The 21169-nt window shown below is 55.9% G+C and overlaps 5 protein-coding genes across 5 annotated transcripts; 2 read left to right on the plus strand and 3 right to left on the minus strand.

Moving 5' to 3' along the window:
• Positions 1 to 1042: 1042 nt before the first annotated feature.
• GLRG_03134 (MCM2/3/5 family protein) lies at positions 1043 to 3381 on the minus strand (the record flags this gene model as incomplete). Its single annotated transcript, XM_008093819.1, has 4 exons — positions 1043 to 1535; positions 1592 to 3000; positions 3061 to 3187; positions 3245 to 3381. The coding sequence occupies 4 exons, from the start codon at positions 3379 to 3381 to the stop codon at positions 1043 to 1045; spliced, it is 2166 nt and encodes a 721-aa protein (XP_008092010.1).
• A 586-nt stretch (positions 3382 to 3967) lies between these two features.
• GLRG_03135 (uncharacterized protein) lies at positions 3968 to 7526 on the plus strand (the record flags this gene model as incomplete). The annotated part of the gene is made up of 4 exons (XM_008093820.1): positions 3968 to 4056; positions 4113 to 4243; positions 4294 to 7198; positions 7253 to 7526. 4 exons carry the CDS (start codon positions 3968 to 3970, stop codon positions 7524 to 7526), a joined length of 3399 nt encoding a protein of 1132 aa, XP_008092011.1.
• A 1867-nt stretch (positions 7527 to 9393) lies between these two features.
• Positions 9394 to 9945, minus strand: GLRG_03136 (DNase1 protein; the record flags this gene model as incomplete). Its single annotated transcript, XM_008093821.1, has 1 exon — positions 9394 to 9945. The coding sequence occupies one exon, from the start codon at positions 9943 to 9945 to the stop codon at positions 9394 to 9396; it is 552 nt and encodes a 183-aa protein (XP_008092012.1).
• Positions 9946 to 15671: 5726 nt separating this feature from the next.
• Positions 15672 to 16421, plus strand: GLRG_03137 (uncharacterized protein; the record flags this gene model as incomplete). Its single annotated transcript, XM_008093822.1, has 3 exons — positions 15672 to 15791; positions 15850 to 15919; positions 15976 to 16421. The coding sequence occupies 3 exons, from the start codon at positions 15672 to 15674 to the stop codon at positions 16419 to 16421; spliced, it is 636 nt and encodes a 211-aa protein (XP_008092013.1).
• Positions 16422 to 18457: 2036 nt separating this feature from the next.
• GLRG_03138 (tetratricopeptide) lies at positions 18458 to 20644 on the minus strand (the record flags this gene model as incomplete). The annotated part of the gene is made up of 4 exons (XM_008093823.1): positions 18458 to 19681; positions 19739 to 19871; positions 19925 to 20485; positions 20571 to 20644. 4 exons carry the CDS (start codon positions 20642 to 20644, stop codon positions 18458 to 18460), a joined length of 1992 nt encoding a protein of 663 aa, XP_008092014.1.
• Positions 20645 to 21169: the final 525 nt, after the last annotated feature.

The following is a 21169-nucleotide window of genomic DNA, read 5'->3' on the forward strand; positions in this document are numbered from 1 at the left end:
ACCCGGTCACGTGGTATCACCCGGCCCCACCTGGACACGATGGGCCAGACTCCTGCAATTTTTAAAACTCGGCGACGCGACCAACTTCTACCATTCTTTTCTTCTTCAACAACCAAGACCTCCCATTCAAATCATCGCCAGCTTGCCTCGATTTCACATCGCATTCCACGCTGCTGGACGATTCCGGGGGATGAGTCGAGATTAACTCTTTCAATGCCCTTGTTTAAAACAATCGTCAGCGAGGGCCCCTCGTGCGGCTTCCCATGATGCGACGATCACCTGAAGCAAGTTTGGACATGCCTTTCAATGTGGCAGTGATGTTTTTGTTTTTGTTGTTGCTGTGAGATGAGGCTAGCCATGGCAACCGCCGCCGTCCGCATTTGACGTAAGCAGCGTCGTGTCCTTGGTGCTGTCGGCGGGCCTAATCAAACTACTCTATTGCAAGGTACGCTGCATATATGAAGGCCCATATTGACCAAAGTATACGGAGACGGGGATGACATCAATACATCTGGTAAACCGATTGCTCAGCCGCGAGTGCGGCGGCTCCAGCCAATGCTCTTGACCAGGTTGAGCTTGCTGACAAGTGGCATATCTGAATCGCTCTGTTATGATGGCCTTGGAAGCGCGCGGAACTTTCGATGTCACCCCGGCTAACAGTTTTCCCGTCATCCAGGTCCAGATCCACACAGTATGCTCAAGGAGCATCTCGCCAGACGCAATGGTGACCCAGTGGCACCTAAAGAATTACGGAGCCAAACAGATGGCAAGTTTATGGCGCCGATCAGAGGGGTCGTCATAAGCTGTGCCCGCGATTCTATGCATGAACTGGATGTCAAGACACGCATACATAGCCTTGCTCTGTTAATCACGTATAATTGACGCCATGAACCACGTCTGTGATACCGAAAATTGAACTTCTGTTGCAAAAACTTGGTATTATCATTTCTTTCATGAACAGGATTGCTGCGCCATAATCCTCCAAACAATCACCGCTAGTACACCAACATCTATTCATGGCCTGCTTCATCATTGACCCCTCTCAGATTGCGTTTCTGTACACTTGTGCTCCTTGGTTCCGGAACATGATGGTATCCCTCCTTTGCATGATCATTAGCGTTCTGTTGAGCGCTTGCTCACTGTAACCCTTCTGCTCGCACATTTCGCGACGCAGGCTTGCCAGACTGGTGCCCCATCCAACCGCGAGACGCCGCTTGAGCTCTGTCTCTAACCTGCTGACTTCTTCGTTGAGCTCCTTGCTACCCTGGTTGCTGCCCTGGTTGACAGCGTCCATGGTGGAACAGAGGAAAAGTCTGATGGCCTCGTCCACGTGCTCCTCTGTGGCGATGGGAGACAGGGACAGCTTGGCCAACGACTCTGTGATACGGACAATGGCCTCTAGTTGACGAACGGTAATCGGGATTGATGAGCGTGTGTTAGCCTCCATCTCGGCCGCATGAACCTGTCTGCGGATGGACACAAAGTGAGATGAAAGCTTCTCAGCTGCTTCGGGACTTAGGCGAGGAGCCATCCGTCTGGACGAAGTTGTTAGTCTAGGTCCAGGCTTGAAATACGATGTGGAGAGACTTACGATTTGCAGTAGCTGAGGTATCTCTTCATCTTGTCGACGGGGATCTCAGACTCGACTTGCTCCTCAACACCCCGGCCACCCATGTGAATGCCCATGACGTGCCTCGCTATTCTTTCGTCCTTCTCCCTCGTGTGCTCGTCCTTGACGATAAATATCATGTCAAAACGGGAAAGGATAGTGGTTTGGAAGTCGATGTTCTCGCCTGGGGTCTTCATGTCATCGTAACGACCGAAGATCGGGTTGGCGGCGGCCAGAACCGATGTTCTTGCGTTGAGAATGGTTGTGATACCAGCCTTGGCGATAGAGATGGTCTGTTGTTCCATAGCCTCGTGGATGGCTACGCGGTCCTCGTCACGCATTTTGTCGAACTCATCGATACAGACCACACCACCGTCTGCAAGAACCATTGCACCTCCCTCAAGGTAGAATTCACGGGTCGACTGGTCGCGTTGTACCGAGGCCGTGAGACCAGCTGCTGAAGAACCCTTACCAGACGTGTAAATGGCAATGGGCGCACACTTTTCGACAAACTTCAACAGTTGGGACTTGGCGGTACCGGGGTCACCAAGCAGCAGGACATTGATGTCTCCACGAAGCTTCATACCGTCAGGCAAGATCTTCTTGGAACCGCCGAGGAGGAGACACAGAATCGCCTTCTTGATGTCTCGGTTGCCGTAGATCGAAGGAGCTATGCAGTCCGCCATGATGTTATACAGATCCGGCCGCCTGCTCAGTTCAAGGAACTCTTGTTCTTCTTCGTCGGAAAAGAGCGCCTGGCCTCTAGCGGTCTGGTCGATGTCTGTTTGGATGCCCACCGCCCGCAGGTAGGGAGTGCGAATAGCCACCGCGCCGCCAGTGCTGGAGTTCTTGGTGGCCTTGTTCTGGTAGATCGAGAAGATGCCCATAACTGTACATCTCGAGCCCGGAACCACGCGGTTGGTCAGGTAGCGATCAGCTGAAATGAGGACGTGCCGCGGAAGCTCGCCCACAGGAACCTGATCCGGTGCTTCTTGCAGCTTGATGATTTGTTGGTCGACGAATCTCGATTTCTCGTGGACGACGAAGTATGGGTCGAGAGGGCACTTGGCAGTGGGGTCGTTGGGCATTCTCTGTCTACCACACTGTCTAGGGAGCGTGACGCCGGTGAAGCCCCCAAGGACTGGGATCGAAGAGGAGTGTGCGCAGTTACGGCACTGAATGACAAGTTCAGTGGCTTTTGACGACATGACCGAAGCACCAATAACGATTCCCGGTACTCTGACAAGGCGAGCAATCGTCATAGAGTCTAGGTTGCGGATCGACACATCCTCGGCGCTGGAGTGAAGCAGCAGCTGATGTTCTGGCAAGTCGACCTTCGTCAGTTGGGGGAAAACGATTCGGTGGGTGCATTTCTTGAGAGCAGCTTCGAACTAACGGCGTTCAGGTCAGTACAGAGCGAAGAGAGCGGGTATGCATGGCTCGAGACGTACCAGGGGAATTATTTCTGCAGGCTCCGTAACCAGCCTGTGTGCCAGCTCCTCGTTGTAGTTGATGAGATCGGTAACGTCGACATCGCAATAGTACTTCTTGAGTAGCGCATTTTCCTTGAGTTGGTTTCTGGGCACAGTCAGAGGCCATGCCAAGGCGCGAAAGATCCGCAGCAGTTTGTCTCACCTGTAGATGTAGTCGTTGTCATGTCTGAAGTGTAGGACGAAGTTTTCCAGTTGCGTCTGAATCTGGATCCGAGTGTCCTCGTTCTGGCCGAAGCTCGGCTCGAAGACGTGAGCAGAGTATATCGATTGTCTGTCCATATTTTACGATTGCCCCCGTAAATGAGGTTGCGGTTGCGGTTGTTGACGGAGCGGTGCTGAGGATTCAGACTGAAAAGGTGGATGCAAGGAGGGGCTGCTCTGTTCGCAGGGGAACGAATTAAGGACGCGCCCCTTTTTTTGAAATCGCGACACGCCCGCGTAAAGTGATTGCAGCTTTAGCGCGTCCAAGTACGGATATGGCGATAAGGTATTACCGGCCCCATGTGCTATCTTCACGTGAAGCGGCTTACCTCATCCTGCATTCCCCAGAGTGACTAGCTGGTGCAGGCGGCCCCCCTTCGGTGGTGTCTGAATGAGGGACGTGGCTCAGCATGGTAAAGCTGCGCAGAGCAAGCGTAATCTGTCATTTCTTCATTGCTATTCCTAATCAGCCGTGATTGTTGCAAGCTGTTTTTCCTGAAGTCTCCAACCTGATGTGTCTCTCCAAGCAATGATACCCCTGTAGTCTGGCTACGTGGCCGTCAAACAACCTTGTTGTCGGCTTTCCTAGCGACTCTCAGCAAACGATCGACATCTAGACTCAACACCAGGCATCGGCCCGCATACAGAGCCATTGACTGGCGCCATGTACTCCTCACCAGGCGCGCGGAGGTCGGTAGACACGATATCGTCGCTATCTCCTCCATCAACGCGCACCGAGTTTCCTTTTCACAAGTCAGTCTTCCTGCCCTTTGACCTCTGTTTGCCACGATTGCGCTAACAGCTGCTAGACAAGGACAAGCTCACCCAAACCATTCCGCGAGACGGGGCTCGAATGCGAGCTCCATACACTCAATAGGAGGCTCGCTCGATACCTCGTCCAGCACCTGGGCGAACTCGGTGCTGGAATCTGGGCAAAACGGTACCGATTAGTTTAAGGAGGGGTCGATTCCTATGCTGACAAGCCGCCAGCTATCTCTACCTTACTGCAACCGCCCATTGTGCGGACCGGCCTGCAGCCCCATACCTCTGCCCCTGCTTTCAGCACACATAAGCCGCCGACCGCACGCGATATCCCTCCCGTGACCCTGACGAACATTCCTCACATCGACCCGGTCGAGTTTAAACCGTACTTGTCGCAAGTGGGTGCCCTCTACGAGCAGCTTCGACGAGTCAAAGAACAAGAAGATGAACGTCCCGGCTCCTCGGGCCGCCGGTCGAGCAGACACGACGATTTCACGGAATCCCTTGACGAGAGCCACCTGAAGCCCGCTGGTCGACTGCCTGCTAGGCGAAAATCGTCGATTGCGTCAATAACATCGATCACTTCCATTGATAGCCCGGGGCCATTGCGACGCTCTAGCTCCGGATTCGGCCGAAAGGGCGGGCAAGGCCCACCCCCGTTGTCGACGATACCCAACGTTTACTTCGACGAAGACTTTCATCTAGAAAACCCAAGAACCTTTGACGTCGTCAGCGAGAGGTCGGAGGTCGTACCACCTGCACCAGGACGTGCAGACGACAAGGCCGGTAACAATGGAGATGTCGTGGCTCCCCGGAAGGCTCTGGCTACCAATGCCATACTTCAAGAGAAGCTCTCGTGGTACATGGACACTATTGAGGTTCACCTAATCAACTCTATATCGACTGCGTCAACCACCTTCTTCAGTGCACTCGGCTCTCTACGAGAATTACATTCCGAGGCTGCAGAGTCCGTGGATCGTATTAGAGCACTCAGAAAGGAGCTCGAGGCCCTTGACGAAGAAATCGCCACCCGGGGCCTGAACATAGTGCAGAAGCGCCGACGAAGAGAGAATGTGCAGGCCCTCAACGATGCGGTCCTGCAACTTCGGCATGTGGTCGAGGGTGTTGCATCATGCGAGTCGCTGGTGGAGGCTGGGGAAGTGGACGAGGCTTTAAGTCGCATTGACAGCCTAGAGCATCTCATAGCCGGCGAGCATGACGAGTCTCCCGATGCGGAACCTCCTGTACTACCTCTGTCGCGGTTGAGGGACTTGAGGGGGGCAACAGCTCTTCGGAGCGTCAATGACGACCTGCAGCAGTTGCGGTTCCGTATCGGAAAAGCTTACGAGTCCAAAGTCCAGAGCCTGTTACTGGCTGATCTGCGTAGACACGTAGAGACCGTACAAAGCCGCGAGGTTCTCCTCCGTTGGGGCAGCTCGTCATTGCGGGCGAGGGGGGGCGGCACTGCAAGAGAGTCGGCTGGCCCGCCAGCCTACCTTACCTCTACACAAGAACTGCGTAAAGCCATCATGCCGAACCTGCTTGGCCTTCACCGGGCTCAGCACATCTCGACTGCGATTGCAGGCTACCGGGAGGCGGTGCTACGCGAGATTCGCAATATAATTCGCAAACCATTGCCAAGCTCCAACGATGACGACAACGAGTCCATGATGTCTGCTTCGACTATGAGTGGCGGAAGAAACCTCTCCAACCAGGAGAAGTCGTCCATTTTGGCGAGGAACCTTCGAGCACTCGACCCTAAGGATGCTGAAGACCTGCTAAAGATGGTATACATTGGCGTCACAGAGACCCTCCGACGGCTGACGACACAGGTCAAGGTGCTTCTCGACATTGCAAGCTCTTTGACGGAAGAAGCCACCGCTGCCGGCCTCAAGTCCCCGCCAGCCCGTTCTCCTCTTGCTAGCCCGACACCTTTTGACCGAGAATTCCCTAGATTTGACGACTCTCCTAGCTTCGAGGTTCAAGAAGAGATCCACAAGGCCATGGATATCGCCAACTTGGTTGGGCAGGCTGTCGACGTCGCTCAGGATAAGATAGTAAAAGTGTTGAAGGTACGGTCAGAGCAAAGCACGCACTTGAGCCTGTCTTGGTTCCTTCGCTACTTCACTCTCAACCTCTTCTTTGCCAATGAGTGTGAAGCGATCTCCGGGCGCAGCGGCACGGCGTTGAAGACCCTGGTCAACGGCCACATCAAGGAGTTCGTGCAGCATCACGGCGATGCGGAGAAACAAAAGCTGGCCCAAGGAATGGAATCCGACCAGTGGAGCGCGAAAGACTTCAACGAGAAAGATAAGGCTCTCCTGGATCAAGTGCTCGAGAGCAGTACTAAGGATGCTGCAACGTGGTCAAGCGGAAGTAAGATATGGGAAGAAAACCAAGACGACGAGGTCTCGAACGGAACGACGACAACGCCGGCAGAGACCAACGGCACTGGCGGGAAAGAAAAGGCGCGGACGGCCGAGATTGAGAGCGAAACGTTCCTACTGCCCAACTCAGCCATACTGTGCCTGGAGGGCATCTCGCATTTCCTCCACCTCATCGGCGGCATCCCGTCCATGGCCGCCGACGTCGCCACCTCTCTCATCACATACCTGCAGCTCTTCAACTCCCGCTGCACCCAGCTCATCCTTGGCGCGGGTGCCACCCGGTCTGCTGGTCTCAAGAACATCACGACGCGACACCTGGCTTTGGCATCTCAAGCGCTGTCATTCATCGCAACATTGATCCCTCACATCCGAGAGTTTGTTCGCAGACACGCCGGCTCAGGAGCCGGCGTGTCTAGCCTGATGGGTGAGTTCGACAAGGTTAGGCGCCTGTTCCAGGAACACCAGAACAGCATCTATGACAAGCTGGTGGATATCATGAGCGGACGCGCGTCACAGCACTCAAAATCCATGAAGACGATCGACTGGGACCACGACAACAGCCAGTCGGCCCACGCATACATGGAGACGCTGGCCAAGGAAACGACCACTCTACACAGGGTACTGACCAAGCACCTGCCGGAAACCTCGGTGCAGTTGATCATGGGCCCCGTTTTCGCAAGCTACAAGGACCAGTTCGGCAAGGCCTTCCAGGCCGCAAACCCAAAGACGGGTACTGGTCGTGACAGGTAAGCCGCGCCCCGTCTGGGAAGCCCCTGGGCATCGTGCTAACGTGCATACAGCATGCTTCGTGACGTGGATTTCTTCTCAGCCAAGCTCGGCAAGCTTGATGGGTTTCGGGACACGGGCGATTACTTGAGGAGCATCATCAACTCGAAAGAGATCAAGACTGCCGCATCGCCGCCGCCGCCGTCTGAAAAACAGGTGGACGGTGGATCGGAGACAACAGGCTCAGGCAGGAATTCAACAACCGGGCCGGGAAGCAGACAGAGCGCGGAGGGGTCGGCACAGGCAGAGTCGCCGCCTGCCGTCGAGGAGCCCAAGCAGGCATCATGATGTACTTAAGAGCGGAGGCAAAGCGAGCCTCCCACTTGGAATTCACTAGCATACCAAAGATGGGGAGAAATGCCGTCGAGTAAAGTTTTGTACGTCTTTGAAGAGGTCTCCACATGCCTCCTACCGTCAGCACCTGTTCGGTCAGAGCCTGTTCGCCCCGAGTCGCACACCCCGAGATGCAAGTGAGCCCAGCGATGCGCCAAGGTGCAGGACCACAAAACCGTTGAGCTGCCGCCTGGGTACCAACACGCGCGAGTGGTTGCCGATGCGGAATTTCCGCATACCGGAACGTAGACGAGAGGTATGATTCGGCTCTGATCAAGCCCACAGGTTCGGGTCCCCGGCGGCCCCTTACAACCGAGAGAGCACTAAATGCTTACCTCCCCCCCCCCCTCCTGGGCTGAGGGTGACGACTGCTAGGATTGTGGCTTTGGCGTTGCTGACGTTGCCTTCCACTTGCGGACGGGAATGTTTGTCCTTTGTTTCCTCGCCCCCTGGCCACGTTGTCTCCCTCCGACCCCACCTGTACTAGGTATGTAGAGTGAGCGACCGGCGGTGTGGGGGTCATTCGTCAGCAGGTGGGGATGGTGCCGAACGATTTGAAACGCCGGGAAGACGGGCCCTGCCCTTACCCCCCCTTACGCTACGTTCGGTGGTTCGTCCCAAGAGAAGGGACGCCGGAAAACAAGGAAACGGACAGAAAGGCAATCTCGCGTGGGGCGGGGGGTGCACGTTGCATTCCTATGTATGGATCAAAAGCCCGGGAGCCTAGTACTATCAGTGGTAGTAATGACCGTGGTGATGGAAATATCTATCCATTGCCAAGGACGGGAGGACTAAAAGGGGGGGGGGTTATATTCCCAGCTCGGGGGCCACGCCCAGGCCGCTCGCGCAAATTTTAATTTTTTCAATAATCATTTTCCATGTCAGCGAGCGAGAAGAACAAAGCGTCGGCTCCCCCGCGGCACAAGGGTTGCTGAACATGCCATCCCGGGGAAGGAACCCGGGCCAAAATCCTACCCCCTTCAATTTCGACATCTACCACACTAGATGGGGCGGACCGGGGCAACGACTAAGATCAACAAGAAGTTTGCAAGTCAACAACAACAACGGCAAGGGCAGGGACTGGGACAGGTAATTGACGTTGAAAACGGTTGTCTCCATCTTCCGGGATGAGTTTGATGAAAAAACCTGACCCTAATAAATACAAGAAGTTTGTTCAAACTATCAAAGGTTCCCTTCACAAGTCCAAAATAATCATCATAAGAAGTTCCCTCCGCGCTGTTGGATGGTTATCCAAAACAGTATCAGATAACCTCCCGACCCGTGAAGGCCAACAAGAAGAACGAGGCCCGTTTCCTAGATCAGTCGCAAAAGTGCGGAAGATCTCTCGGCGTGCTTTGTGTGCGGAGACAACAACAACACATGAGCTCTCTCGCGGGGTTTGAGGGGGGAAACGCCTAGATTGCTCCAATTGCTCCGGTCCCACTGAATTGCGTACACCCCGGTTTGAAACCCAAAAAGTGTGTCCAAAATGTAAAAGAATGACTCTCAATCCCGAGAAAAACTGGTTTCTTTCCCCGGTGAGCCCACGCGTACCCGCGCTCTTGGCGTGTGATGGGTATCTTTTTGTCAGGGAAAAAAAAAAAGGACGAAACGATGCTGAACATTTTGATGGTTCGTCATCATCGAGAAGAAGGGGTCGTCAAGTCATAGCGCACAGCGCGGGGGCGGCGGCGGGACTGATGGTGTTCAGACTCGCCGCGGCCGATTTTTGGTGTTTTTTCCTCTCTCATTTCTCACACAGAAAGATGAGACATGAGACGAACCCCAAAGAAGGACGGAAAAGAAGTTGTGCTCCCGAAGCTTAGTTGGAGTACTTGCCCTGGACGAAGTCGCGCTTGTAGCTGGGGGACTCGTGGTGGTCGTCAATGTCACGGCGGGAGACGGCGCCGTTCTTGCCGAGGGTGCAGATGAGGTCGGTCTCGGAGGTGACCTTGGTCTGCACGTCGTTGGCAAGGTAGTAAGCGTTGTTGCAGGGGAACGAATCGCAGCCGGAGACGGGTTCAGCGCCGCTGGCGGGCCACATCTTCTTGACGCCGTCGTGGTCGTTGGGGTTGATAATGGCGGAGACGTCAAAGTACGTCAAGCCGTTCCAGCCGTTAAAGGCGACCTCGCCGAGCATGCCGGGGGTGTTCTCGGCGCCCTCCGAGATGGCGTACCAGTTGCCGATCCAGGATTCAGGGATCTGAACCTTGACCTCACCCTTGCCGGGGACCTCGACAGAGTCGATGGAGGCAAGGCCGGAGTTGGGGGTGAAGTAGACGGTGCGGGTGACGTCGTCCAGAGACTGGAAGGTGACGGTGTTGGCGGCGGCCAGAGCGGCAGCGCCGAGGAGAGAGAGGATGTTGAACTGCATTTTGATGGTGGTGATGGTGTAAGTGGCAAAGAGTTGTGTGATCTGAAACTGGAGGTTGAAGAGTCCGGCAAACGTCGTCAACGGTAGTGAAGGAACAAGGCAGCTGAGAAGTAGTGGTTCTTTCAAAAGCGTCTAGCTGATCGTAGAAATGATGATTGCCCAGGGATGGGGTATTGTGGTGATGGGACTCGAGCCTTAGCTGTGAGAGATGGGAGCTGAACGGACCGGGGCCGTCTGGGTGCTTTCAAAAAAGAGTGAGAAGCTGGTTGTGAAGAGAATGGGGCTGTCTGGATAGACAAATGTGAGAGGCTCGGCCACTGAAAGGATAGTGATTGTGGGATGGTATATCAAAACCGGGGAAGGGTAGGCCTCATGGGAACCGCTTCGTACTTATACACATGTCAAGAGGGGGGGGGGGGCAGCCTAGAAAGGATTATCCTGCTCGTGAAATGGCAGCAGTGGAGGTGCGGAGCTGGGGGCGTCGAGGACGTGGGCACGTCTGAATACCACAGTGGAGACATTAGCTCGAGGGTGTTTCCCAGAGTTACATGGAACGCCTCCATCGGAGAGTGGGTTCGCATGCTCGGGCGCCATGATTCTTGTAACTTGTACATGTCGTAGTAACTTGCCGGCCGTGATTGGACGTGCCTGTGAATTAATGGCCTCGCCAGGTTCAGAGTTTTCGGTCTGGCGTCTGGCCCAGCAGTTCTCCCAGGCCTCCCATCCTCCGTGGCTCGCCCGCACTAGACAAGGTTTGCATGGAGGGTTTGGAACTGGAACTGGAACTGGGGCGAACAGCCCAATCTACTCAGAAACAACATTTCGATAAACAGTTGTTCTAAACATCTTTGTTTCTGGGGGTGTTGGTCCTTACTCTCGGACAGTGCCAGGCTGTGTCTGAGATTCCTTCTTGGTTTCTGGTGCCAGGAACGCCCTCCCTCAGGAGAGTACACGGGAGCAGCGCGGCAGCGAGGACGGGTACTCGGCGTTAAGCGTTGGCTCTCACGGACTGGGCGGGTAGTCGAGAGGGCCGAGAGGAGAGGGCCAGAGGTGACGGACAGGGCGCAGGTATCGAGGTGCTCGGCGTCAGCAGGCTGCGAGGACGTGCTGGCACAAGATGAAAAAAGCAACACGGACGTCAGCCCTTGGCGCCGTTTGATAGTTTTCTTAGCCGCAGATGCTTGTTCGGCGTCGTCATTGGGCGGCTACTGGCCGCAGTATGTGCCTGGTACCTGACGCTAACAACCAACTCCGCGTGGCGTACCCTGACAGGCCAGACAGAAGCAAGTCGTGGAACTGAACTCGAGGCAGGCCAACGACGACAAATCAGCGCGCCGGCTAACAATTCATAGCGGGACAGGGGCCATTACGGCTCATGACGGGCTCTCTTTTGGCGGGCCAACTTGGCTGGCTCCCTTATCCTTAGCACCGTGGCCCTAGTCGAGGACGCGCAGATACGACGATTAGGAAAAGATGTGCCGGCCACTACCGAGCAAATCCCACTTGGCAAGGCTGCCGGGTTGTACTGCCGGACGGAAGTTGGGAGGGCGCGCGCGGGAGAGCAATGCCAGCTATGCCATTTGGGTAAACGCCGAGGGCCGCAGTACGTGGCATCACTTCCCAACGTACCGGTTCGTCTGCACTAAGGAGAATCGGCTGATCAATTTGACGAGATGCAGGTGACGGGCCAAAAGAAAACAGACGACACTGACAGCACTCGCTCGAGTCGAAGCTGGCGAAGATTGGACGACGGTGTGCTGATGCAGGAAAGACGACCTCTCTGGGACACAGAGAGGGAGGGGAGAGAGAGACAGGCCAAAACTCATTTCAGCAAGGGGGAAGAAAAAAAAAAACATCGCCGTCACATCAGTGCGAGAGGAGCACGGGCAACCATCGCGGTTGGCCATCCTTCAGGCTTTCTGTGACGGAGGTGATGACACGACCGTGGGTGATCCCTCTGTTGTTTCCCTGGCAAAGCTGTACACCTCCCCCGGCCGGAAGGACTTGGCAATGTGCATCCAGAGCGTGTTAGAAGGGAGGAACGGGGCAGAAGGGGGAAGGAGATAAAATTGGGGGTTTGGACTTCGGTGGACGAATCGGGGAGGTAGGTGTCAACTTGGGACGATGGTGAGAAATCGAATCCAGAACCTGGAAGAGGGTGTGAGGCATACAAGGTGGGCGGGCTTGTGCCTGTCGATCATAGCCCGAGTGTGTGGTGCTCCGAGCACTGTAGGGAGGGCTGTACAGTGCCTGAGTCGAGCGTCACGGAGAGATAGATGGGGAGGCGGTATGGTCGCGTTTCTGCTAACAATTTGCCCAGGCTATTTCCGTACCCGGTACCAAGCTGAGTTCCCCGGGCACTGCCCCAATATCCGTTCCCCTCACTGCCTGTCTGCCAGGAACAAGTTTATTCACGCAGACGGCCCAGTCCTCTCTATGCTGTCTGTGCCTGCATATCTGTTGAGAGGCCTGGATCCTTAGGTGCGGGACTTTTTATGCTGAGTTTTTTTTTTCATCTTCCCCCCCCCCCAAGAAAAAGTTTCTTCCGACTCGCTGCCTGAGTCATCCGTGCCGTGTCTGCAGGGTAATGCGCTGTAGCTTACGGCACAAGCCCAACGCCACCACCGGACCGTCGGTCAAGACTGCGGCGGGCGAGTGCTCAGTCATCGTGGAGTTATCCTGCGCTTCTGGCCCACGTCGGCTGGAGCAGATTAGTGTATTCTCCCACAAGGCTGTGAAACAGATAAGCTAGTCGTTTAAGCTACGGTTTAAGGTAGGACATGTGCTGCAAATCGCAATACCCGTCATGCTGGTTGCTCATGTTTCCTTAATCCACTGGGCATATCTTGCCCGACTTGGTCGCCGGCACACATGCTCACATGCTTGCTCCTGGAATCCCACCAAACGGTGGTGAGCAGACAGGGTTGGCACACAGCAGGCGCAACGGGAAGCAGCAGGCAAGCGAAGCAAGCCGGCGCATGTCTTGTGCGGCCCGTTGAGCAGCTGTACGTGTACATTGGGACGGGGACGTTCTCGACCACATCCGGGTCCCACTGACCATCGCTCGCTCTCCGACAGCATGAATACGTAGTACCAAGGCTGCTGCCATGTCCGATGTACATTGTACGTCCCCCCACCTGATGAAAGGGACTGTTTGCTGCCGAGTTACGGCTTGTGATTGCCATAGTGCCTAACTAGGTACATCGTAAGATGCATTTTACATAGTACATAGTACGTAACCATCGGGGTTGGGACGCCGCTGTCTTCCAAGGAACAGGTCTCCGTATCCAGACCGGTGCCGTGTACCCATGTACACACTTGTCAAGGACTGATCCGGCCATGGACGGAAAGAGGGTCCGTTAAGAGCGGGTCTTTTTGCGGGTCTTTCTCAGGTGAGTTTTGGTCCAATGCAGGAACCGTCCTGGAAACGGACCTGCCTAGACCTGGGCTTCAACTTACACTCGTCCCACACACCACACTCTGCTCCCTTTTGCCCCAGACGGTTTTTTTCTTTCTTCGTCATTGATAATTCCCTCACACCATCACCATTGACGGCGTTTCCCCACCAGTTTATCGCCCCGTTGCATTCGGTCAGTAAGATACTGATACCGCGGTCTGTATGTCCGCTTCAGGCTGCCCCCGCAGCGTCGCCGGCAATCCATCGGCCTTGGAAGCGTCCATGACGGGCTCGGCCAACTACCTTACCGACAAAAAGCCCGTGACCGATTCTGACCTCATCGCACCCATCGACTTCCCCCCTCCATATGCCTTACAGTTCCGTCATCTCGTGCGAGTGTCTCCTCTTCCCCCGCAAGGCGTGCCCACGCGGTATACCGGGGCTCCCAACCGTCGTCGAACCAGCCTGGTTTACGAGAGAATTCTTTTCCCCTTTCAACCGGATGAACGGGAATTGGACATCTTCCGGACTTAGCTTAGCCTCTTGATCCTCTTGGTTGTGTTGAATTCGCCTCTCGCCCACCGCGAAGGGTTCTCCACCGAGGTCTGTCCGAAGGCGTCCCGTCTAGTCAGAAGCCGTTGCATACGGGCGAAAAGAAACTGGGTCTGAGGACTTTTATCAATCCAGATCCCTTCAACCTCGTGGCGCGAACGGACACCGTTGCCCATGGCTCTGGGAAACAGGACTCCTCGAGATCTCATACCAGCTGTGGGCGCCGGGCATTGCCTGGTTCCCGATGACCGACCAATCGATCGAGCTGGCAAAGGTTTAGGATACATCCTGGTGCCAACACTGGACAACCAGGATGCCTGAATACCTTGTCGATGAAAACCTGCCTCGCTGGTGTGGTCACTCGTCTGATCTAGACCTGCATAGTTTGAAGTCGTGCTTCCGCGGAAGATTTCATCGCCGGGAATCCGCCCTCGCTAATCATACATTAGGAGACGACGCCGTCGTGCGATACAACATGCCAAGCGGCATTGCTTCTGAGGCTACTCTCATAACATGTAGCTTCTGCTCCTTGAAATGATCAAAAAGTCGCGCGGAAGGACGAATTCTTCTTGGGTGTTGCTCGCGAGGCCGTCGCAACTCGGTTGCATATGCGCGGGGGCCAGGTCTCTGCAATGGGGCGTCAGCACTCATGTGGGATAGACCATTTTTTGCCCTGGTAGTCAGGGTTTATTTATGCCACTCGACCGGAAAGGCCTCGTGAGAATCGGCCACAGTTGCTAACATTGTCTGCGAGTGCTGACGGCGCCATTTGCTGCGCCGCTGCCCGGCCACTTCGATTCCATGCCGTATAGTTGCGGCGTATGGTCGCATCATCCCGTAGAACGCCGCAAAGTGTCAAAAGGCGCCGAACACGAGCCTCGCATGCCAGAGCCCGGGTATCTCTCGTTTTCCGTCTCGTTCTTCCTGTTTATCCGTACTTGCCGATTCGGGGAGTTCCACTGGAGTTGACCGGCGCTCCACGTTCGGGTGAAATGGCTTCGCAGGCGCGTCACCCTGCGACACGCAGCCTGGCCTTTGACGATGGCGGCTTTTCTCCCAAAAGCGTGGGAATGCAGCAGACTCTCGATGGTTTTCGTTGAGAATCGACTCTGCTCGGTTTTGCACGATGTCTACCCAAACCTGGTGGCACTGTGGTTGACAACACGAGCTGTCAGCTCTCGACCCCTGCTATCGCATAGTCACTTACCCAAAACGAAATCAATAAAGTGACCGGTCCAATGAGAAGCTGCGCGATATACGCAGCATTGTGCCAGGAAAAGCAATGGCACCATTCCGCACCAGGCCTGGCAGGACAAAGGCCGCCTCGTATCATTTGTCCTCGACCCCATTGGGGACAGAGTCATACACCTGTCTCTTAGCCCCATCTGGCGCGATGGTGCGTACCACCTGCGCAGGTGCGTATAGTCATCAGTACCCGTTGCGTATCGTTACCGAGGCCATTGATGGTCGAATCTGGCATGGAGGACAATGGCACGCCCGCTCGACAAGATCGCCTCCAGGGCAGCACACAACTTTAAGCTGTGTAAGCATTTGGTCCCAAACCCTTCTGCAAGAAGGGCCTCTCCGCGCATGACGGCCCCGCCTTCGTGATACATAAGGCGAGCGGTGCCTGGCCTGGGTGGTTCCTGTTCTCCCCAAAGTCATCGACAAGCAGCCGCCTCAACCTACCTCTACCTCACTCCACTAAGTTGCTTTATAGCGTGCCTTTGGCAAACGACTCTCGCTTATACCAGAGAACACTCGATCCCACTCCGCAATGAAGGTTTCGCAGCTATTGTCGGCAGCCGGGCTCGTGGCCTCTACACAGGCTTGGGGGACCGATGTACACACCTTCTACACCACAGTCGTGACCACCGCCTACGAGACGTACTGCCCTGTGAGTCTCGATGCGGCGGACCGAGAGGCGTGATGGACGAGACTAACCCTGCCCGCAGTCGCCCACAACTTTCGTCCACCAAAACGTCACTTATACGGCCACCACGGCAACCACTCTTACCATCACGAGTACGACGCTCTCATCTATCTACAAGCTTATACTTAACAAGACTAACACGGGACAGACTGCCCTTGCACCATCACTACCGACAAGCCACCCCAGCACATCCCGACTGTGACGGTCCACCCTCCGCCGTCATGGAACAACACCTCAGTGCGTCCGCCGCCGGGCTGGGGCACCGCCGTGCACCCCCCGACGGGATGGAACACCACCGTCACACACCCGCCAGTCATCGAGACCACGACCCCGCCGCCTAAGCCTACCTACTACCACAACACCTCCGCCGTGGTCGAGCACACCCCTAAGCCACCCAAGCCGAGCCACCACTCCGACCTCACCTCGACCATCGTGGTTGTCGTGCCCACCACCCCCGCCACTGACCTCCCAACCAACACCCCTGTCGGACCGTCCACCTCGAGACCCGTCACCGTCCCAGGGAGCGGTGCTGGGTCGCTCACCGCGAATGCCGGTGCTCTTATCCTGGCCGGAATCTTGGCGCTGCTCATCTAATTCTAATTTCTAATCTGGAGTCTTCAGGCGTCTTTCTGTTAAGCCTGGCAAGAGTTACAATCAAGGGACGCGATATTTTGGCGGATCCCGTATTCTTTTCCTTCTACATTTTCTATTTCTATTCTGGACCTTCCTTTATGGCCGGCAAAAGTGGGAGCGGAAACCGGATGAGCATTATTTGATACCATGTGGCACATTGGACATTTTAGAGGGGGGAGGGAAGCACGGCGATTATCTTTTGGAGTACTGGGAGAGACAAGGAATCGGGATTCTGCCACAAGGAGGGAGGATATTACACGCACACAGTCCTTTCGAAGTAATGATGATACAAACGGGGTGCTCGAGGGGGAGCGAGCTTCGCCAAAACGATCCTTTGGAAAAAGAGAAAGAAGAAAGATCTATAGGATATCAGGTTGTCCCCGAACTCTTTGAGCGGTAGTGGTGGTGTTAGTGATGATGGCCGGCGAATAGGAACCCGTCGAGACTTGTCATGCAACGTTATTATCAACATGGCCAAATATTGTTCTCTTGCAGGCTGACCGCATAAGCACCCCCAACCTTTCTGTTCGAGCCATCCAACGAACCCGGACGAACCACGCAGCAAATCGATTCCGCCGTCTAGGGGCCGCAAAAAGGCCATTCGTCGCCCGAAGAAGCCGAGCAATGGCCCATCCGCAGGCCACCGGATAATAAGAGGAGGGGGGCAGGGACCGATGCGCCTCTTCGTATTCTCAGCCCGCTGACCTGCACGCACTTCCGCTCGAGAGGTCGGGGAAACGGAGGGCCCCTCATTTCCCTTCCAAGTTTACCACGCCACGCTATAAATTTAATTTTTTTTTCCCTTTTGCTTTCGTCTGTTGTCTCCATGAACGCGCTGTCCGCATGGCCCTCCTCCCTTCTTCCCGTGTCTTGCCGGCCCCGCTAGTTGGGCGTTGGGCGGGCGGACTCGACCACGAGCCAAGCGCATGGTTTGTGGATTTGTACGAGGAAGGCGGCGGGACACCTTCGAACAGGGATTGGTGGCTGGCGTGATGGAGGGGGTCCGAGAAGGAACGGTCGGGAGAGAGAGAGAGAGAAAGAGAGCAAGAATGGAAAATGGCGGTGCCGAAAACCTCGTATTGGGTCATCATGCGCCATAAGCACGCCGTATGTACCCGGCCTAGCCCGCCGTCGACGTATCCCAACTCCCCTCCTCTCCCGCATCCCAGGTCCGCACCAGCGAGGGAAGAGGCGTTCGCAGAAATGTTGCACCTTCTGGCATCGTCAGAAGGGAGGTGGGGTGGTTGGTTAGCCGATCGTGAGCTTATCTGGAAACGTGGTACGAGCTTCTTCTGGAAAACGGAAAAAGAAAAAGAAAATAAAAGAAAAAGGTGGTGCCGCCCGGGTGCTCGTGGATCATGACACTACCGCCGGGGAACCTGCCGGATCTGGTGCCCCCGTTATCTGGCCCCCCTCTCCCGGTAAAGATGGACGTGCGCGGGGTCTGTCCTGCCTGGGAAGCGCATGCGCGTATCTGGAGAGTGTGTTCACGTTGTGGTATCTCATTACTATATGCTCCGGATGCTCCAACGACCCGCGCTTCTACCTCTAGAAAGTTACTCAGTGTCATAGTAGCTTGCGCTCTCTTTTGCCTCCCCGGACGCCTAACATGATCCGATGCGAAGGGCCGTGCGATCCCGCGCCGAACTATGGCAGCATGGCTTTTCCTCCAACACCATCCATGTGATTGGTTTTCTTTTGGGGCGGGATGCGCCATACGAAGAGTGCTTCGTTAGGTGCAAGAACACCCTGCAAGACATGCGCCCGTCCTTTCATGCCAAATCAATACGGTAACTTCCTTTCGCGTCGGCAACCTGATGCTTTGTCAACATACACCCGCACTGTGTGCCCTCCCCAGCCAAGCTCGTCCCTATCCGCTTCGAGGGCGCCCGTCGGTGACCTGAACGATCGTGTCGACGCAAGGACGCCACGGGGAGTTCTTGTTGGCCACGACGCCCAAAGCCTCGGCAACTCATCTCCTGGCCATCCAAGCCGAATCAGGGAGTGAGGCCTATTTCCGCATTCCTTATGCGCGCCCTGGCTTCCCTCACCAGAGCCTTGGCTTCCTCCACCTCGAAGCCGTCCTGCGTCAGCTCGGTCCCCAGCCGGTTGGCTGTGACATAGTCCGCTGTCCGCATGGCATACTTCGCGAGCCACATGCGGGCCTTGCTTGTTGACGCAGTCACGCCGGTGCCCTCGCTCGCGCCCTCCTTGCGGCTGTCTCCGTTACCTTCGTCGTCGGACGCGCCTGGGGAATCGTTGTGTATCGCGATCGATTCGTTCAGCGCGGCGTCGGGGGCTTCTCCGCCCTCCTGCGCGAGGCAAAGCTCCATGTATGCCTTTCCCTCCTCCTCCTCGCCGAGATGGTCGTACATGCTGGCGATCTGGAAGAGCAGCTCCGGGTCCAGGTGCCCTGTGGCGCCCCTACCGTTGAGGAAATCTCCTCCGTTTCCGAAGCTGCTTCCAGTATCGTAGTACGCGTCTGCCAACAGGGCCCGCTTCAGTGCCTTGATGCCGTCCTGGTCGCGGCCCATCTTTTGCAAGCACGAACCGACGGCAAGCCACATCTTGCCGTCCCAGGGCCGCAAGCCGGCTGCCTTTTTGTAGTACCAGAGACTGTAAGTGTGCATCTCCAGCATCTCATACGTCTGACCAAGACCGTACCAGGCTCGGTAATCCCGGCGATTGACGTCGACTGCGCGACGGTACGATTCGATTGCCGCATGGGTATTCTTCAGCTCCACGTACTCGTGGCCCATGAGCGTCCATGCCGACAGGCAGGTCCGGTCAAGGGTCAAGGCCCGGCGGAAGTACTGCACCGCCTTCTCATGCATGGAGAGAAGGGAGTAGTAGTTGCCCACCACGACACAAGACTCGGGGCGGAACTTGTCGATGCTCGAGCACAAATGCGCGAGGAACGCAAGTTTCGGCCTCAGGTTCATGACGTAAAGGATGTTGGAGTAATGGTCCAGCGAGTCGAGCCTGTGAGGGTGCAGTGACAGAAGCCGACTAAAGTTCTGCTCGGCGGCGACCAGGTCTTTCGAGTGGTACGACAGCATGGCGTTGCATGTGAGGAGAAAAGATGAGTTGGGGAATATGCCCATCAACGAGTCCAATGAGTTGGCGAGTTCCGGGGTCGCCTGGTAGAGCTCGAGTGACGTGTAGAGATGCCAGATGAAGGAGACGATGTTTTGCGGGAGATGCTCCGCTATGCGGCTCAGCTGGACAACGTTAGCTTTCTGCGGCTCTTGGACGCAATTGGCCGGCTGAGGACTTACATCGTCTACTCGGCTGATGAGCTGGGTCATTTCCAGCCAGCAGCCCCAGTTCATCGGGTACAAGTGGACGCTTCGCACAAAGTAGTCCATTGCCTTGTCCTCATTCTTCTCCTTTGCGAGGACCATGCCGTACCTAAGTCTTCGTCAGTAGCTGGCGCGTGTATAAGGAGCCGGATGACATCTCACAGGTACTCCAGCCAGCCCTGGCTGCCGAGGACCTCGCCGTCGTCCGTCGTGCGCTCGTCGAACCAGTTGCTGAGGAACCGGCTGACGACATTCAGCTGCTTGTTGACTACGTTTCCGAGGTCTTGGGGGCCCATGACCATTTCCGAATCTTCATCCTTGCGCTTCTCCCCGGACATGAACTTGGCGTACAAGGCCAGGAACAAGCTCTTCTGGCTGAGCCGGGGCAGTTCGGTGCTACTGCCCGCGGTCCTCGTCTCGGCCTCCACTTTTGTCTTCCCCTTCCCCTTGGACGCTCTCAACGCTCCTGATGACCCTTCGGTGTTGGAGTTCAGGACACCCGACAGGACAGAATCCGGCAAGAAGACGGCGGCGCAGCGGTCAAACTCCCTTGTGTCGAAGAGGGCTTTCGCCAGCAGGTACTTGTTAATTTCCTTGGCCTCCAGGAGGCCCTCTTCGGGGTCGGCGTTCGCTGCGAAGACGGTCGGTACATACTGGGCGTCGGTATCGGCCGCGGCGGCATCGATCGAGGGTTCGGGGATCGCATTAAGGAGCTCTGCTGCCCTGGGATCAGGTCAGCAGCCATCGCGTGCAAGGGCCTTTTGCGACGGGTCGGGGAGCTTGCCATTTTGCGGATGAGTACAGACACCGCTCGGAACACTTCACAACTGCATCCTGGAGGGACTCGCGGAGCTGGGAAAGCTCATTCTCATTGAGCGACATCGCTTCGCATCCTTGACCGAGACGCCAATGAAAGTCGGTAGGTTAGTCGTCTATTACCTGTCGCACGCGTTCGTGGACGGTATGCAACCGCGGGCAACGGTCAATCGGTCCGAGTTGGAGAATGACGACTACGCCCTACAGGAATCGGTTGCCTGAAACGCAAATGAGAGGAAGGACCGGTCGTAAGAGCAGAAGCAGAGTTGCAGGGTTGCTGAGGTTGGCGATGTAAGTGTTGTGTTTCTTTTACCTGACATAGTTAAGCCGACGGCAGAAAACAATCCACCGGGAGACCCCCCAGCACGCGCTCGGCGCGACGGCGCTAAAGTGACAACTGACGGCGTGCCTGACCGCCAGCCGTGTGGCGTGCCCCTCAGCGAGCGGCCACTAAAAGGTTTCCAACACGAAAAGCCAATTGGGCGTCACCGTCAGCACCATCCCGAGTCCCCACCTATTCCGCTGGTGATTATCGGAGAGACAGTGGGGCCTTTGGGATGGTCCCGACACCGCCTGCCCTAACGGTGCATG

This window comes from Colletotrichum graminicola (genome assembly GCF_000149035.1).
Source record: "Colletotrichum graminicola M1.001 genomic scaffold supercont1.9, whole genome shotgun sequence".
Classification (NCBI taxonomy): Eukaryota; Fungi; Ascomycota; class Sordariomycetes; order Glomerellales; family Glomerellaceae; genus Colletotrichum; species Colletotrichum graminicola.